This window comes from Dendrobates tinctorius, unplaced genomic scaffold (assembly GCF_039654945.1).
Source record: "Dendrobates tinctorius isolate UK_male_01 unplaced genomic scaffold, ASM3965494v1 ptg000097l, whole genome shotgun sequence".
Lineage (NCBI taxonomy): Eukaryota > Metazoa > Chordata > Amphibia > Anura > Dendrobatidae > Dendrobates > Dendrobates tinctorius.
The window spans coordinates 21,773,142-21,793,720 of record NW_027361765.1 but is presented as its reverse complement, the minus strand read 5'-3'; the positions used below and the strand labels follow the sequence as shown (position 1 = coordinate 21,793,720).

The following is a 20,579-nucleotide window of genomic DNA, read 5'->3' as shown; positions in this document are numbered from 1 at the left end:
AAATCATCCACTGCACAAAGCCGAGAGAAGACCAAGTCGAGGGAGTTTCTGTCTTCATGCGGTGGAGAATTAGTAAGCTGCAAAAGACCAAACGAGGAGGTTAGAGATAAAAGGTGAGTAGCAGATGGGGAGAGGGGAAGAACAATGGGGATGTTGAAATCTCCCATGATGAGGGTAGGGATGTCACAGGAGAGAAAATGTGGAAGCCAAGTGGCAAAATGATCCAGGAACTGATGGGAGGGGTCAGGGGGATGATACACCACTGCCACTCGCATGGAGAAGGGGGCGTAGAGTCTGACGGCATGGACCTCAAAAGAAGGGAAGACTAGTGAGGGTAGTTGAGGGATAACTTGAAAGGTACATTTTGGTGATAGGAGCAGACCAACGCCTCCACCTGCTCTATTGTCTGATCTTGGGGTATGAGAGAAGTGTAGTCCCCCATATGTGAAAGAGCAGCAGCAGCGGTAGTGTCTGACTGCTGGATCCAGGTTTCAGTAAGAGCCAGGAGGTTAAGAGAATTAGAAAGGAAAAAGTCATGAGTGAAGGAGAGTTTGTTACACACTGAGCGAGAATTCCAAAATGCACAATTAAGAGAGACAGATGGCATGCAGGGAATATTAATAAGATTAGAGGGGTTTCTGAGTGTAGTAGTTGGAATATCCCCCATCCTCTGGAATGCCATGCCTCAACACGTTTTATTATCCACCACGCTCGGATCCTTCAAACGGAACCTGAAAACCATTTTCAGGAAAGCTTGCAGCCTGCAATAACCGTTCTGCCGCCTCACCACCACCCGAGCTGCCGCCTCATCACCACCAGAGCTGCTGCACCCCCAACCTTCTGTCTCTTCCCCACTATCCCGTAGAATGTAAGTCTGCAAGGACAGGGTCCTCTCCCCTATGCACCAGTCTGTCATTGTAAATTTGTTTACTGTTAACGATATCTATAACTTTGTATGTAACCCCCCTTCTCATTTAGAGCACCATGGAATTAATGGTGCTATATAAATAAATAATAAACATCACGGGTGATCAAAGGATAAAAGGGGTGTACCGCATTCGCTCAGCAAAATGGGACTCCAACAACACAGGTGCAAGTCATAACAAAATACTTAGACTTTTAATTACAAAAGTGACATAATACAGGCCTACCAGTGACTTAAACAATCCCTGGTGATTAAAGAACACTAATACTGTCTTTTGAGGACTTCTCAGCTGAAGTGACAAGGCAATGCAGATCTTTTAAGACCATCTGCTCAACATTTCACTGGAAAAATATCCATTTTCAACTGTGATATCAAGCAACCTTGCATATACACCACCAATATGGGACCTTTCGCTCCTTCACAAATCACAAAGCCCAATGCTACATTTAACACCTTACCCACCCACACTGGCCAGAAGAATCTTCTTTACAGGACTACAAATCCAAGGGACGCTTCATTCATCTTATGAAGATACCAGAAAAGCACCTAAAGAGGTTCAGCAGTTAAAAAAAATGTTTTCAGAGTGTGAAAACCCCACTTTTCTCACCTGTTACATACCAACTGTCCCAGTACCAATGTTTTATTTTTTACAATGTTGTATTGCTGATTCTACCAAAGTTAGTGGTGATTTGAGGGTTAAATGCTCCTGAATGCTTGCTAGTGCCTTCACATGTAAGAAAAACACTTTTAGACAAGTATAAACTGTGTTTTATTGGAATCAGTGTCTTTTAATTGTGTGCATTCATTCCATCAAAGATAAAACTGAGAGGTGATCTGTCTCTGACAAACTATAGTAAAGCAGCTGTCTCATGACACCACCCATCACAACTTATGTGATGGTGGCTCTGTGGTAAATTTCTGTCATCGCAGTCGCCTTGAAGAAAGTAATAGTAGTTATTGTATTATTTATTCATTTTGATTCTCACTGTTTTTATGCAATTATTTTGCTGATCCTTCTATTTTATTTTGGTTTCTAAATGGAAAGTACCACGTGGGTATCATTTAGAGATGAGCGGATCAGGCAAAATTCAAATTTGCCGGTTTGCCCAAATTTTCTTAGGAATTTCGATTCACCAAGTTTTTCTCTGCAAATTGGATGCCCCTTATTAGATCTTTAGAGCATAATAACCATAAGATGCAAAGCAAAAAAAATACTTAGATTCACCTCAGCTCCTCACCTTACAAGCCTGATCCTCATCGCATCTTCTTATCACTTTCACACGTGTAAATGTCCTCACTCCTCTTTATGCTAGGCTGTGATTTCCTGATCTGATTTGGTCTGTATAGTTACAGAAAAAAGGCGTGCACTCTGATGTACGGAAGGTGCAGGCTGAACCTGGAATTAGTCCAGTGAGAATCATAAATATAGAGAAACAGTCGCACTCAAGATATGGGTTTTCAAATGCATAACAGATGAATTTATTGAAGTCACCACAGCAATAATAAAGTGTCGAGGTAACGTTTCGACCCTATACAGGGTCTTTATCAAACCTCACTTTAAGTAGAATATAAAGGAAAAGGATTAAGGAGGAGAGGCCAGAGTGGAGTGATACAGAGGCTCCCAAGAAGGGCTATGGGCAACAGAGTAGGATCCAGCAGGGCACAAAAAAGGACAAAGGTCCTGGTAAGAGCTGGGAGTACTGGGCATGGCGCCATCTGTGGTGATGTGTCTTTTCTGCAACAAAACTTGATCTTTTGTCAGGAAAGAAGCTGCAGAAGAAAAGCAGATTTTGCTTGGTTTTTCTTGTGGTTTTTTGCTGCATTTTAGCTGTGTTTTTGGCACGCTAAATTTGTCTCTTGTGCATGCACATAAAGTTTGGTGCAAAAATGAAAAGTCCTATTCTACAGAATCAGGTTTTGGCACAGAAAACACAGCAAAATCTGAGACCTGTGTTTTTGCTGTGGAATTTCAGCGTTGTTTCACCACCCATTCATGTCAATGAGTGAAAAACGCTGAAAAAAACATGAAAGAAGTGAGGTTCTATTGTGCAAGAAAACATGCAAAGCACAAAACCCTGATGAAAAAAACAAACAAGGTGTGTGCATGAGATTTCTGAATCTCATAGACCTACCTGGTACTGTAAAACCCAGCTGAAAATTTGCATAAACGTATAAAAAAAAGCTGAAAAATACGTCTGGTGTGAACTTGCCCTAATTGAGTAAAATAAAATTTCACTCGAACATGGTTTGTTCATCTCTAGTATCATTCCTTCTGGATTCTGTCATTATTGTATCATTCTGATTGTTCTTTTTTGTTTGTTTGTATTTTAGGTATAACTGTGCTTTTATCTCTCACTGTGTTCATGCTGCTTGTGGCGGAGATAATGCCTGCTACTTCTGATTCGGTTCCATTAATAGGTAATATTATTTATCTATGTAGAGCACTACAGACAGATACATGATAATTAGAGAAGTAGATTGTAAAGGAATTCAATTTAGAGCTTTTCATGAATCTCTGAGAAATTCCTTTGCTCTATTTAGTCGGTAATTAAATGATAGATCAGTATTGTATTTCTGCATTAAACAAAGTATAGATATAAAGAAATGTCCTATGGTGTATCTAGGGGAAGTAGAACAACTCAGTAATAATGTGTTGCATATTGAGATATGCTATAGGTACAGCAGCGTAACATTGGATTAACACAGTATTTCATTGCAATTTGCTGCTATGGTATTTTCAGTACTAGGTTAGTGATTGGGAATTGAAGACAGCTTTAATGCAAACTCATTTTTTTCCAGTCATATTTAAAGCTCCATACTCAGAAATTCTAAGTCCGAGTAATGCAGTGAAAGTATAGATGTAAACATCTGGCTATATAATGGCATTCCGATCTTTAGTGCACACTTCAATAAAAATACATATTTTAAATGGAAGTGTGGACAAAATACGCGTCGGGGTTGAGGGACGCGGCCCGGACACTGCATCCTACCGGTTAGGCTACTTTCTTAGGGCTTTGTTACTTATGTTCATTCTTACCCTCTGACAATGTTGACTGTAATACTATTATTTTTATTATTCAGTTAATCTATTACTAAGTATTAACACGGGGCTTTGCTCCCTCATTTGTGTGGACATGTATGCTAAATTGAGTACTAATTCTCACTAGAGTGAATCTGCATTCAGCCCATCAATCCATATTAGCATTATTTCATATGTCTCTATTCATGTAGCATTTCTTTCCTTGCACGTGCATTTTATAAGTAATAACTTGGCTTGTTCATGAGTATATGCATTTGATATCATTAATTCTTTTCAGATTAACTAGAATTTATTATTTTTTGAAATTTATTTATTAGCATTGTCTTGTCCATGGATTTATAATATGGTCCCTAGCCTCATGTTTCCTTCGCATTTTGAGGCATATTTTTATTAATACTTTTTGAGTGTAATTATTGATAACATTAAAGATTGTCAATTTTTCTACATTACTATTCTGTTCTTTTTGTGCTTTTCTGGTCACCTTGTTACCCCTTTCTACTAAGGGTGTGTGCACACGTTGCAGATTCTGCTGCGGATCTGCAGCGGATTTGGCCCTGCGGATCCGCAGCAGTTTCTGCTGTGTTGTACAGTACCATTTTAGTCTATGTAAAAAGAAAAGCGCAGTGCACACGTTGCAGATTTTTCCACGTGGAACCGCAGCATGTCAATTCTTTGTGTAGATTCTGCAGCGGCACCTGCTCAATGACAGGTATCAAACCGCAGGTTAAACCAAACTAAATCCGCAGCTAAACTGCAGGTCTTTTGACCTGTGGATTTACCTGCGGATTTGAACAAATCTGCGCTGAAAAATTCCCAGCAGAATCCGCAACGTGTGCACACACCCTTAGAGTGTCTTGGCAACTCAGATGGGTTTCATATGTTTTAAATGGAGCAGTGGATGAGCATGTGCACTAATGTTCCACTCACGATCTAACGATCTATGGGCCTTATGCAGTTAACAGAGTATAGGTCTCAGGTATATCTGTCATTCCTATGGACTTAAAATAGAGCATCAGTGTTCAATCTCGACTGCTTCTTTATTCCAGTTATGTGACTCCAGGGATCAGCACAGTAGCAATATTGGAAGAATCACTTTAATAGCTAAAGATGCCCAAGCGCACCGAATGACTATTTTATATATTTAATGTCTTTCAACTCTAATTTTTTGGGGAAAAAGAATCAGGCATGGCGAATTTATTGTCTCAGGTAGAAGCATTCTTGGCTCATGCACGAGCAATATGCTTTGCCCAACTGCGGGCAAAGCTGAAAAGCCTGACTGCGCATGCGCCAGTTAACTAAGCCCCGGAAGTATTTTGCTGTGTTTCGGGGCCTAGTTAACCGGCGCATGCACAGTAAGGCTTTTCGGCTTTGCCCGCAGTTGGGCAAAGAATACTGCGCGTGCACGAGCCAAGAATGCTTAGCGCACGCATGAAAAATGGAGGACACCTACTCCTACTCATGAAAAAACTGCGGACGGCAGCCAAGGATGGGGAGGTGGCAAAGATCAGAAACACCGCCCATCGGATCGGACCGACCTCATTTAAATAGCCCGCCAAAAGTAGGTGACAGATTCCCTTTAAGGTGCATTTATACCATTCATAGGAACACTTGTAAACAATAATTTTGCTGCCTAAACAGGCTACGAATAACCTGATGAATGAGGAAAATGCTTCTTTTGAAGAGATAATCTTTTGAGTTGTACAGAAGATCATCATTCTCAGCAACACATTGTCCTGTGTAACCAGGTTCTATGCTGCCAAGAGCAATGCAAGCCTATGTGTACTGTACCAACTAATTGTAAGGAGATGGACATATTGCTCTGCTCCCCCTTGATGACATCAGTGTTGTGTACAATGTGATGTGTAGAGTTGAGCGATACCGTCCAATACTTCAAAGTATCGGATCGGAATGGATCGGCCGATCTTTAAAAAAAGTATCGGTATTGCCGATTCCGATACCGGAAGTCCCATTCAAGTCTATGGGACTTCCGGTATCGGAATAAGAAAAACCCTGTTTTTGCCTTGTACAGCCTCTCTGGGGTCTGTACGGGCCTTTCGGGGGGCTGTGCCGGCCTGCCAGGGGGTCTGTGCAGGCTCCGGTGGTCTGTGCCGGCCTGCCGGGGGGCTGTGCCGGCCTGCCGGTGGTCTGTGCAGGCTCCGGTGGGCTGTGCCGGCCTGCCGGGGGGCTGTGCCGGCCTGCCGGTGGTCTGTGCAGGCTCCAGGGGGCTGTGCCGGCCTGCCGGGGGGCTGTGCCGGCCTGCCGGTGGTCTGTGCAGGCTTCGGGGGTCTGTGCAGGCATCGTCCGATGGGACTACAAGTCCCATCGGGCGATGCCTGCTACCATGACAGTGATTGACACATTAGCCAATGATGGGACAGTAGTAGTCCCATCATCCGGCTAATGTGTTAAATGTTAAAAAAAAAAAAAAAAAAATACTACATACATACTACATGCATGCTACATACATACTACATGCTACATACATACTACATGCTACATACATACTACATGCTACATACATACTACATATATACTACATGCATGCTACATACATACTACATGCTACATACATACTACATGCTACATACATACTACATATATACTACATACATACTACATACATGCTACATACATGCTACATACATACTGCATGCTACATACATACTACATACATACTGCATGCTACATACATACTACATACATACTACATACATACTACATGCATGCTACATGCATGCTACATACATACTGCATGCTACATACATACTACATACATACTACATACATACTACATACATACTACATGCATGCTACATGCATGCTACATACATGCTACATGCATGCTACATACATACTACATGCTACATACATACCACATACATACTACATACATACCACATACATACTACATACATACTACATACATACTACATGCATGCTACATACATACTACATACATACTACATACATACTACATGCATGCTACATACATACTACATGCATGCTACATACATACTACATGCATGCTACATGCTACATACATACCACATACATACTACATACATACTACATGCTACATACATACTACATATATACTACATGCATGCTACATACATACTACATGCTACATACATACCACATACATACTACATACATGCTACATGCTACATACATACTACATATATACTACATGCATGCTACATACATACTGCATGCTACATGCATGCTACATACATACTACATACATACTACATGCTACATACATACCACATATATACTACATACATACAATACATTCATACAATACATACATAGACATACAGTACATATAACATAGAGTAACATACTTACCAATACTTGTCACATTGTTCCCCGAAGCCATTGTCTTTTCCGGAATAAATATTAACATAACAAACCACAAAAATACTCACCCACGATCCGAAGCAGTCCACGAGTGTGTCCCACGACGATCTTGGGTAGAGAACTGCAGCATCAGATGATGCTGCCGTTCTCTACGGGCTGCAGGAATCCAATGACGGAAGGTAGGTATCCTTCCGCACTGTATTCCTCCGCCACTTAAAAAAAAAAAGTCCCTAGTCTCACTTTATGCCATTGCTGCGTGGGAAATTCCCACACAGCAATGGCATAAAGTGAGACTAGGGACTTTTTTTTTTTTAAGTGGCGGAGGAATACAGTGCGGAAGGATACCTACCTTCCGTCATTGGATTCCTGCAGCCCGTAGAGAACGGCAGCATCATCTGATGCTGCAGTTCTCAACCCAAGATCGTCGTGGGACACACTCGTGGACTGCTTCGGATCGTGGGTGAGTATTTTTGTGGTTTGTTATGTTAATATTTATTCCAGAAAAGACAATGGCTTCGGGGAACAATGTGACAAGTATTGGTAAGTATGTTACTCTATGTTATATGTACTGTATGTCTATGTATGTATTGTATGAATGTATTGTATGTATGTAGTATATATGTGGTATGTATGTAGCATGTAGTATGTATGTAGTATGTATGTAGCATGCATGTAGCATGCAGTATGTATGTAGCATGCATGTAGTATATATGTAGTATGTATGTAGCATGCATGTAGTATATATGTAGTATGTATGTAGCATGTAGCATGTATGTAGTATGTATGTAGTATGTATGTGGTATGTATGTAGCATGTAGTATGTATGTAGCATGCATGTAGCATGCATGTAGTATGTATGTAGCATGCATGTAGTATGTATGTAGCATGCATGTAGTATGTATGTAGTATGTATGTAGTATGTATGTAGCATGCATGTAGTATGTATGTAGTATGTATGTAGTATGTATGTAGCATGTAGCATGTATGTAGTATGTATGTGGTATGTATGTAGCATGTAGTATGTATGTAGCATGCATGTAGTATATATGTAGTATGTATGTAGCATGTAGTATGTATGTAGTATGTATGTAGTATGTATGTGGTATGTATGTAGCATGTAGTATGTATGTAGCATGCATGTAGCATGCATGTAGTATGTATGTAGCATGCATGTAGTATGTATGTAGCATGCATGTAGTATGTATGTAGTATGTATGTAGCATGCATGTAGTATGTATGTAGTATGTATGTGGTATGTATGTAGCATGTAGCATGTATGTAGTATGTATGTGGTATGTATGTAGCATGTAGTATGTATGTAGCATGCATGTAGTATATATGTAGTATGTATGTAGCATGTAGTATGTATGTAGTATGTATGTAGTATGTATGTAGTATGTATGTGGTATGTATGTAGCATGTAGTATGTATGTAGCATGCATGTAGCATGCATGTAGTATGTATGTAGCATGCATGTAGTATATATGTAGTATGTATGTAGCATGTAGTATGTATGTAGTATGTATGTGGTATGTATGTAGCATGTAGTATGTATGTAGCATGCATGTAGCATGCATGTAGTATGTATGTAGCATGCATGTAGTATATATGTAGTATGTATGTAGCATGTAGCATGTATGTAGTATGTATGTGGTATGTATGTAGCATGTAGTATGTATGTAGCATGCATGTAGTATATATGTAGTATGTATGTAGCATGTAGTATGTATGTAGTATGTATGTAGTATGTATGTGGTATGTATGTAGCATGTAGTATGTATGTAGCATGCATGTAGCATGCATGTAGTATGTATGTAGCATGCATGTAGTATGTATGTAGCATGCATGTAGTATGTATGTAGTATGTATGTAGCATGCATGTAGTATGTATGTAGTATGTATGTAGCATGTAGTATGTATGTGGTATGTATGTAGCATGTAGTATGTATGTAGCATGCATGTAGCATGCATGTAGTATGTATGTAGCATGCATGTAGTATATATGTAGTATGTATGTAGCATGTAGTATGTATGTAGTATGTATGTGGTATGTATGTAGCATGTAGTATGTATGTAGCATGCATGTAGCATGCATGTAGTATGTATGTAGCATGCATGTAGTATGTATGTATGTAGCATGCATGTAGTATGTATGTAGTATGTATGTAGTATGTATGTAGCATGCAGTATGTATGTAGCATGTATGTAGCATGTATGTAGTATGTATGTAGTATATATGTAGTATGTATGTAGCATGTAGTATGTATGTAGCATGCATGTAGTATATATGTAGTATGTATGTAGCATGTAGTATGTATGTAGCATGCATGTAGTATATATGTAGTATGTATGTAGCATGCATGTAGTATATATGTAGTATGTATGTAGCATGTAGTATGTATGTAGTATGTATGTAGTATTTTTTTTTTTTTTTTTTAACATTTAACACATTAGCCGGATGATGGGACTACTACTGTCCCATCATTGGCTAATGTGTCAATCACTGTCATGGTAGCAGGCATCGCCAGATGGGACTTGTAGTCCCATCGGACGATGCTTGCACAGACCCCCGGACATCAGCACAGCCCCCCGGCAGGCCGGTACAGACCCCCACAGGGTGCACAGACCACCGGCAGGCCGGTACAGCCCCCCGGCAGGCCGGTACCGACCCCGGGCAGTCCACACAGCCCCCCGGCAGGCCGGCAGAGACCCCCGGAAGGCCCGAAATGACGGCGCATCATGATGCGCACACACCGCGCATCATGATGACGTCAGGCCGTCAATCAACTTTGAACTTCCGATTCCGATGCCGAATTCCGATATTGAAAAAATATCGGAAGTCGGTATCGGAATTCCGATACAGCAAGTAACGGCCGATACCCGATACTTGCGGTATCGGAATGCTCAACACTAGTGATGTGTAATCTAATTAATGTCCTGTGTCTTGTGTACATGCTGTGTCATGTAAAGTGTAAAGGGCCAGTCACACTAAGAGATATCGCTAGCAATATCGCTATAACTAGTGACGTTATAGCGATATTGCTAGCGATATCGCTGTGTCTGATACTTACCTACGACCGGCTCCCCCGCTGGTTATCGCTGATCGCGTGAGAACGTTCAGGACTGTTTCTCGTCGTCAGCTTCCTGCTGGGCTTCCTGTGGCACCGACGAGCAACGCGTGGAGCCGGGCGGGAGGACGCAGGATCGCCTGGTCTGACAGGTAAGTAGCGACCCCCGTCCCCTGCGATGTCGCTGGTGAGATCTGCCTGTGTGGCAGCTCACTAGCGACCACTTAGCGATGTACCAGCGATCCTGACCGCGTCATATCGCTGGTTGGGATCGCTGGTACATCGCTAAGTGTGACAGTACCTAAAGATTTTTGCCTATGTACCCTATGTAATGTATGTAGTAATGTAAGCAATGTACAGTACAGGATGTGGTAGTATAGGATAAGCATTATAAATGTAATAGGCTTAGTGTATAGACATGTTTTACATTGTTAGTATGAAGCTGTAGTCTGCCCACCGACAGGTAGCTGGCAAAGACAGGGAGAGTTGTGATATAGTTAATGTTTGGGACAGTCCCACAGTTGGAGGGGCTAGTCCCAGAGAAGGCAGATTACTTCCTGAATAGAGGGAGTGAGAAGTTGGAGAGCAACGAGTGTGCAGTTCTGCCAAAGGGTGATCCACAGCTAAAATAAGACATGAACTGACAGAAAAGACAGAGTGGCCTTCCGCCTTAAAGGGTTCCTTGGATAGGATGAGGTGTCACGAGCAACCCTGAGCTTGATAAACACTGAAGGTATGAAACTAAAGAGGACGGAGACTGTGGGACAAGTGAGAGTCCCTAGCAGTGGATCCAGGTAGTTAATAGTAATAGGACGTGGCAGGGCTGGGACAAAATATTTTGGTGCTCTAGGAAGATGAAGCCAATGGTGCCCCTCCACTCCAAGGCAAAGGAATGGCTCACAGACTAAGTTAACTGGACCTCTAATGCACAGCCCCTCTTTAACGCCAATGAGTTAGTAGCAAACTCTGATGCCCACTTCCACTTGAATTGCTAACTTTTTCACAAAAAATGCTATCAAAAGTAAAAACAGTGGTGTACATTAGTGATGTGACTTAACAGGTAGGTGTCATGATGATGATTCTGGTGATGTATTGATCACCAAAATCATCATCAATACATGAAAAAGAAGCCAAAATCATCATCTGTACATAATTAGAGAGCCAAAGCCATCAATTGCACATGTATATAGCACCAGAAACATCATCAGTAAATAAATACTTCTGTGCCCTTACTGGCTGCCGGAATCTCCATACATTAAGTTAATAGAAAAAAAAATAATAAAAAAGATTAACAGTCCGCTGCCCTTCTGACCTCTCCCCACCCCCTCCCCTCATCAAACATGTCCCCTCCACTCTTCATACACACCACTATCCTAGCCAAAGTCCTAACAAAAGCTTTAGTGGAAACGCGATCATTTACCGAACTTTGGCAGAATTTAGCCTATTTTGAAGAAAATGCTTGGGAATCTGAACACGAATACAAATGTGCAAGGTTCGTGCTGAACTTGAGATTGGCGAAAATTTCCTGAACAAGTTTGTTGAGCTCTTATGGTCACGACTACAATGACCTCTACAGCTCCATGTACAGTATGGTTACCACAGCTCCTCTTACACTTTGCTGTCCCCCTTCACAGTCCCCCATTTCATGGCCAAAATGCACATCCATTCTTTTCATGGCCCATGCACAGCTCCTCATTGCATGGACCCTCTTAACTGCTTATCATTTCATGCCCCCATGGACAGCTTCTCAGTTTATTTCCCCTACCTGCACAGTCCCTCAGTTTATTCCATTTCATCTGCACAGCCCCATATTTTATCCCCTCCTCTGCACAGCCTCTCAGTTTATTCCCCTATGTGCACAGCCCCTCAGCTTATTCCCCCTCTGTCTCTCTGGCTTTGCAGAAGGGGAAAAACTCTCAGTTAATTCCCCTCCATCTGCACAGCCCCTCAGTTTATTCCTCTCCATCTACACCGCCTGTCAGTTTATTCCCCCCTCTGTATAGACCCTCATTTTATTCCCCCTTCCCCAGCACAGCCCCTTATCTTATCATCTCTACTCATCCCCTTATTTTATTCCCAATCCTCTGCATAGCCCATTTTATCCCCCTATGCAAAGCCCCTCAGTTTATGCCCCTCTCAGCACGGAGACACTCTGCTTCCCACCTCTGCAAAGCCTCCCAGTTTATTCCCCCATTAGAATAGCCCATCAGTTTATTCCACATCCCTATTAGCAGAGGCCCTCAGTTTTCCCCTCATCAGCACAGCCCCTCAGTTTATTCCCACCATCTGCACAGCCTCTCACCTCATTTTATTTAACTCACCCATCTACATAGCCCCTCCTCTCATTCCCCCCTGCACAGTCAGGAATATAAGATTTGAAGAAGGAAAAAAAGCTCATACTCACATAATCTTCATCTCCTCTTCTGTGAAGTGCAGCAGTAGATGTTGGAGGGCGCAATGATGTCACTGCACGGCGCCATCCAACGTCCCCTGCACACGCTTTCTCCAACAAGGTGCAGGCCTGAAGTGGACTGCATCTTTCTGGAGATCCTGGCAGAGCAGTTGAGATGACAGCTCCTCTGCTTCTGTGCCGGTGGCGAGGCTCACAGAAATTGTATTTGCATGGTATAGCGACGGCCAAGGCGCAAGACAGAGAGAGGAGTGAGCTGTGTCAGTGACTGGTAGGCAGGTGGTAGCACCCTAGGCAGGTGCCCACCCTGCCTACCCTTCTTCCTGGTCCTGGGATGTAGAGATGCTAAGTGGGTGTAGAGAATCTCGCTGAACTCTGCTGTGGCGACAAGCTAGGCTGTGATAAAGTAAGGTGAAACAGTGTGCTGGAGCAGACTACAGTGGAAGGAAATGATGTCTGTGAAAAAAGGCTTCTTGCAGTGAATGAAACATACTTAACCCTGGGTCAGGCGCATCTCTGGCACTCCCGAGTTCAGGCGCCTGACAAGCTCAGGTTAGAAAACCGCCTATAATATCTAATTATCTCATTTTCTGGGCTCTAGAAGTAAACAGTGACCTTCACAGAGATGTAGTAAAAGAACGTGCACAACATCAGATGCCAAAAAAAATTTAGTAACCATAAACATAGTGCAACAAAAAGTACCCATATTTAACAACTACCACCAAAACCCTCTTATTTGTAAGAAAACCCTACTTATTCCTACAAAATATCCACAAACTTTGCATTATTCATTCAGAAAATGAGAAAAATAAACAACTGTGATAATAAAACTCCAGAAAGTATGAACCTTCAAAAATGAGAACCTTCATGCACAATGAGCATGAAGCCCCCGTTACACATAATGTTGTCCCAGCGATCCCACCAACGATCCAACATTGATGGGATCGCTGGGACATCGCTAGGCTTATCACTGGTGAGCTGTCACATAGACAGCCCCTCCAGCGATCAGGACCAGCGAGCAAGCTGGTTTCTAATGTAAACATCGGGTATCCAGGAGCCGCAGCTCTTGGATACCCGATGTTTAACTTGGAAACCGGCATACACACTGGTTTCCAAGGTAAACATCGGGTATCTAAGAGCCGCGCAGCTTCTGGATACCCGATGTTTACATTTGAAACCAGCGTCCAGCTTCGCTGATCGCTGGTCTCTCGCTGCCACACGCAGCGATGCGCGCTGGCCAGCGGGAGACCAGTGATCAAAAAATGGCCCAGGCCAATCGAGCATGATCAGCGATAACCGGCAGGGGGGCCGGTCGCTGATCCCCGTCACTCACACCGATCTCGCTGGCGAGATCGCTGTGTCGTCACACAATCAATGATCTCGCTAGCGAGATGGCTGTGTGTCACGGGGCCTTGAGAGGCCATGGTGGTCACACCTGCGCTCCGCAAGGACAGCTGTAAAACTGAGTAGTGGAGTTTCAAGCAGCACCTAAAGATAGGAAGGTACTGGGAGGGACAGGATCCCCTGCCACCTCGGAGAGGAGAGGGAAACAAAAATGGGTGAGCTGTACTTGTCAGGCATATTGTGCATAACACAGGGTTAAGACTGTGTACTCATTATTCCACATACATAATGCTTATTAAGTTCAGTAAAGTTCACATGTTTGCAATGAAGCCTTCTTCATTGATATGTGGAAGTCATTAGCTAAAGGTGGCCAGCACGGGCACAAGGCCCACACAACACCAACATCAACATCCCAGCCAGAACCACACAATTTTCCTGTAAAGTGCCAAAGCATGATGGGTCAGCAACTTGGTCATGACTACCACTCTCAGACACTTTACATAATGTTAATTATTCAGTGCATATCTGACACATTGTTGACTTATGTAAACAGTCTATTAAATGAGTGATGAAAAGAATGCCTGTTTGTTATTTAAGGCTGGAGTCACACTACTATACACTACGGCCGAGTGCTATGTAACAAAAAACATTGCATAGTACTCGAAACAGCAGCACATAGAGAAAAAGCATAGTGGTTCTCTATGTGCCAGCTCACATTTGTGATTATTTTCTCATGCTGAATCAGAATGCGAGAACAATCGCAGCATGCTGTGATTGGCACCAAGACTCGGCCGTGTCTCGGCTCTCTTGCACCCATATAAATCTATGGGTGCGAGTGACACAACACACATCACTCGGATATCATCCAAGTGTGGTGCGATATTTGCCAACAGTGGAGGAGATGGAAAAATGAATTTCTCTGCCTCCTCCGCAGCTGTGCTCCGATTCTGTGCGAGAGAATCGGAGGACAGTAGCATGACATTCAGCTCCCGCTCACAGCAGAGGAGGAGCCGAGGGTCATTAGCATATCTCTCGCATCAGATGCCATACGCTGGTGTGTCTCCAGCCTAACTATGCACATTGCGCAGTGTAAATGAACCTTTGGCAGAATGAGCTTAAATCTGTATTTGGGAGGGAGATGGAGGTCAAGAGTAAAGAATGTTTTGTTGAAATTGATTAAGGCACGTTAAGGCCCCTTCACACATAGCAACTCACCAGTGATCCCGACAACGATATGGACTTGTCAGGATTGCTGGTGTGTCACTACATGATCGCTGGTGAGCTGCAAAACAGGCAGCTTCACCAGCAATCAGTACAGCGACACGCGGGTAACAAGCGACGCACATCGCTTAGTTACCCGCAGTGTACGTTAAGATACCAGCACACTGGTTCAGGGAGCTGGTAACCAAGGTAAACATCGGGTTTCTAAGCACCTTGCGGAGCTTAGAAACCCGCTGTTTACCTTGGTTACCAGCTCCCTGCACCAGCTCGCTGGTATGTAACGTACACATCGGGTTTCTAAGCGCGGCGCTTAGAAACCTGATGTTTACCTTGGTTACCAGCTCCAGCTCGCTGATCGCTGGTCTCCCGCCTGCCACACGCAGCGATGCGTGCTGGCCAGCAGGAGACCAGCAATCAAAAAAATGTCCAGGCCATTCGAGGACTATCAGTGATACCCGACAGAGGGGCCGGTCGCTGATAAATGTCACACACAGCGATCTCGTTGGTGAGATCGCTGTTGCGCCACAAAACTTGTGACTCAGCAGCGATCTCGCTAGCGATCTCGCTAGTGAGATCGCTGTGTGTGACGGGGGCTTAAGACTCAAAATCACATTTTTAGATCTATTGCTAGGTGAGAAAATATTGTTCCATACAATGAATATAACAGCTGTTTTGGCTGTTTATATTGTTACTCAGTCAATACAGACTTAGACCTTATTCAGACACATGCTTTTCATATTTAATTTTACATGTTTTTCATAGATCGCACATAATCCTTTTATAGTCAATGTGGCTATTCACATGTCAGTGTTTTTTTGTAGATTGTGTAGTTTGCAAAAAACAGAACAGAGATATTTCCATTTTTAATATGAGTCACAGATAAAATTGGCCAATGTAAGTTTATTGGCCCATGAAAATCATGGACAGTACACCATTGCAATAGATAGGAGATTCTTTTCAACTTTTAATTTTTCATATGAGAAAATCACAGATTAAAGTGATGGTAAAAACTGAAACATTGATTAAACACTGATGAAAATAAGAATCAGCACACTGATGAAATTCGTAGTGGTTTTTTTTGCAAACAAGTTTAATAACTGATGTATAAATGAAGCTTAACTCATTCAGAAGCAACTTTATATATAATATTATGCAGTTTTTGTGACCATACTGGTTATAATTACTGGCATTGCTCTATGTCACCTATTGAAGTATATTTACTCATTCTGGTTTTCCACTATTATGTTTTACAGCTCAGTACTTTGCCAGTACAATGATAATTGTGGGTCTCTCTGTGGTTGTAACAGTTATTGTCCTTCAATATCATCATCATGACCCACATGGAGGAAAAATGCCAAAATGGGTATGTTCATTAATTATGCATATGTAATTTTTAAACATGCATTAAGAAATCTATTAAAGAAAATTTACTTTATGATTGTGTTATATAAATGCTGAAAGGCGAGGCAGCACCCAAATAAGTGTGGACAGCTGTTTTTAAATGGGTTGTCCGCCCTAGGTTTCAAGTTTGCAGCCACTTTATGTGACTGCAGACTTGTGAATTCTCACATCATGCGAACTGATGACTGTGAGGATTCTCCTGTGCCGGTAGTGGGCAGTCATGTGATGTCAAGTATCCAATTTGCATACTTGCAGTCAGATCCCTACTAGACTGTATCCAGGTCTTGCTCAATACACTTGCATCGAGTGAAGCTGTGCCAATCTAATCACATATATATAAATCACATACTTGCAGTTACGTTCCTGCCGCTCCTGGTGTCGGCACAGTAGATTCCTCACAAGTCTGCAGTTACATAGACTGACTGCAGACTTGTAGCCTAAGGCTGGACAAACCCTTTAAGCAGGATCAATACTAGTGGGTGATATTTCTGCTCCTTTACTTTGTGGGCCAGTCATGTCCATAAATTGTAGTCATGACTGGTCTTCGTGCAGCTTCATGTGTTCATCTGCTGTCAAGCTAGTCATTTCTCACGGCCAAGTCGTGAGTCAGAATGGTTAAGGAGTCCAGGGTCAGAAGCCATGAGGGTACGTTGTTGTGAACTCTCTTGATCCGACTTTTGAGGCAAGGCTCCCTCTGGTGGATACTGCTGGTAGTGATGCTGGTCAACATGATGTTAACCTAACAGCTGCAGAAGATAATTGGAGGAGTGATGGTAGTAACTGGGACTACATAAGCGAGCAGACTTCTCTCAGTGACTGCCGGTGATACTCCTTTCTTTGCTTACTGAGGATTTCTGTCTGCTGCCTGATCCTGCATTTTTTCAGCTAAGTGTCATTTGCTAAACCCCTTGCATCTGTTTTTTCCTTGCTGTCAGGGGTCAGCTTGCTCCCCCTGGGGCTGCTGGCTCCTGTCCTGTATTTTTGTATCTTGTGTTTGTTTGCTCAGTCCCCTGCTGTATTAGCCTGTTGCTAGCCGCCAGTTCACACCTGAGTGCTGATATAGTGGAGGCGAGGTTGTTCAAACCTCAGTATTTTTGTACCTCAGTCATGTTGGATTTATTTGGGTTTTTGCATGATTGCAGACAGTGCCTTTTCTGTCCTGTCCTATCTAGTCAGTGTGGACCCCATCATTTGCTCAGTCTATTTTCTGTCTGTGTTTGTGCTTCATCTTGTCTCACCGACAATATATGTTTGGGGGTTGTCTATTCCTTTGGTGATCTGCTCCGGGGCAGTTTAGATTTCACCTTTCTGAGTTTAGGCTTAGTTAGTCCTCCGGCTGTGATGAGGCGTCTAGGGCAATGTAGGAATGCTCCACGACTACTGCTAGTTGTGTTGTTAAGATCAGGGGTCTGCAATCTGCTGAGTGACCAACCTCTCTGGTGTTCTGGTGGCATAGCCTATTGCGCGCTCCTCCTCGGTGACCCATTCATAACAGTACATAATAAACAGAAGGAAGAGTCAAAAGCGTGGCCAGGTAACATTCCGAGGTCAGAATACCAGGAGGATAATAGATTAGAGCAGATGGGGTTGATCAGGCGGATAGTCAGAACAAAGTCCAAGGTCAGTCAGCAAATCAAGCATACAGAACTCAAGGCACAGGGACCACAAACCTCACAAGCTGAATGTACGTCTGGCAGAGGTCTGGGAGAAGCTGCTCAATTAACTGTCATGGCAATCACTCGGGATAGTAAACAATTGACAGCCGACGCCTCACAGTCAAAGATTGGATAGTTGAGCTGCCAATCAACACACTGACAGCTCAGCACACCCCTGTACCAGATTGGATGGCCAAGCTGTCAGTAACTGCATCCCAGACACACTGAGTGGTACAACCGTGACATCTGCGTAGTGAGAGAGTTTAGGACTTGTCTCCTGATGACATGCATTAAGTTAGTTCATAATTTGATCTAAACGTGCACAAACTGCAATTTTTTCAATGCAGACCTGAGGTTAGTGTGGTAAATAACCCATGTATCTAGCAAATAGACTAAAACTGGCCTATATTATGCCTGTGTGTGGTCCAGTGAGGACTTAAAGTAAAGTTGCCTGGATATAGCCCATTAATATATCCTATCAATATGTTCGAAAATATGCGCTGGGGATTGCCGTTGACTAAAGGGAAATTGTAACCCTGCTAGAATATATCTTGAAATATTAATAGGAAAATGACTTTGTCTGTCTAAATACAGCATATTTGTAAATCAATTGGAAATACTTTTCCTCCTGATGTGTCTTCAAATTGCTTCTTGCGTAGTGGTTGTAAGATGCAGCATGGGGTTACAGTATTTTTAAAGCTCATGTGGCTGCAAGTGCAATTAAAAATGACTTGCTTACAAACAGGAAGGAAAATCAGCATGTGCAGAATAATTTTAACTAGTACAGTATAATTTAATGTATCCTGCATTCTGTTCATGTATGAAAACATTTGCATTCACATTTGGAAGCTTTGCAGCCAAATATACTACAAACACCAGAACTCTGAACAGACGTTTCTGCTTTGCAGTATGGAAATGAGCATTTATATGTATTTGGATCGGTTATGCTGATACTTACTAAGATTTAGCAGGAAAAAGGATGAATTATTCTATGTTCATTTACATATATTGGATCAACTTAATTACAGACCTAAAGCTGATATCTTCAAAACCTAAATTAAAAGGATTGTTTTTAATTAGGAAAAGAAGGGTGAATTTATAACATTGTCCACCAATGTGTGACCAATAGAGTTGAGCGATACCGTCCGATACTTCAAAGTATCGTATCGGATGGTATCGGCCGATCTTTAAAAAAAGTATCGGTATCGCCGATTCCGATACCGGAAGTCCCATTCAAGTCTATGGGACTTCCGGTATCGGAATAAGAAAAACCCTTTCCTGCCCTTGTACAGCCTCTCTGGGGTCTGTACGGGCCTTTCGGGGGGCTGTGCCGGCCTGCCAGGGGGTCTGTGCAGGCTCCGGTGGTCTGTGCCGGCCTGCCGGTGGTCTGTGCAGGCTCCGGGGGGCTGTGCCGGCCTGCCGGGGGGCTGTGCCGGCCTGCCGGGGGGCTGTGCAGGCTCCGGGGGGCTGTGCCGGCCTGCCGGGGGACTGTGCCGGCCTGCCGGTGGTCTGTGCCGGCCTGCCGGTGGTCTGTGCAGGCTCCGGGGGTCTGTGCAGGCATCGTCCGATGGGACTACAAGTCCCATCGGGCGATGCCTGCTACCATGACAGTGATTGACACATTAGCCAATGATGGGACAGTAGTAGTCCCATCATCCGGCTAATGTGTTAAATGTAAAAAAAAAAAAAAAATTACATGCTACATACATACAACATGCATACTACATACATGCTACATTCATACTACATAAATACTACATGCAACATACATACTACATATATACTACATGCATGCTACATACATACTGCATGCTATATACATACCACATATATACTACATACATACTACATGCATGCTACATGCATGCTACATGCTACATACATAACACATATATACTACATGCATGCTACATACATACTACATGCTACATACATACTACATGCATGCTACATACATACTACATGCTACATACTACATATATACTACATGCATGCTACATACATACTACATGCTACATACTACATATATACTACATGCATGCTACATACATACTACATGCTACATACATACTACATACATACTACATGCTACATACATACTACATATATACTGCATACATACTACATGCATGCTACATGCATGCTACATACA

General features: G+C 42.7%; 1 protein-coding gene across 2 annotated transcripts in view; it reads left to right on the top strand.

Moving 5' to 3' along the window:
* Window positions 1–20,579, top strand: part of CHRNA7 (cholinergic receptor nicotinic alpha 7 subunit) — a 547,224-nt gene that overhangs the window by 502,787 nt on the left and 23,858 nt on the right. For both annotated transcript variants that reach the window (XM_073586951.1, XM_073586952.1), the window contains 2 exons: window positions 3,257–3,343; window positions 16,625–16,734. In XM_073586951.1, coding sequence (XP_073443052.1) covers window positions 3,257–3,343; window positions 16,625–16,734 — 197 coding nt within the window. The remainder of the gene's footprint in view (window positions 1–3,256; window positions 3,344–16,624; window positions 16,735–20,579) is intronic.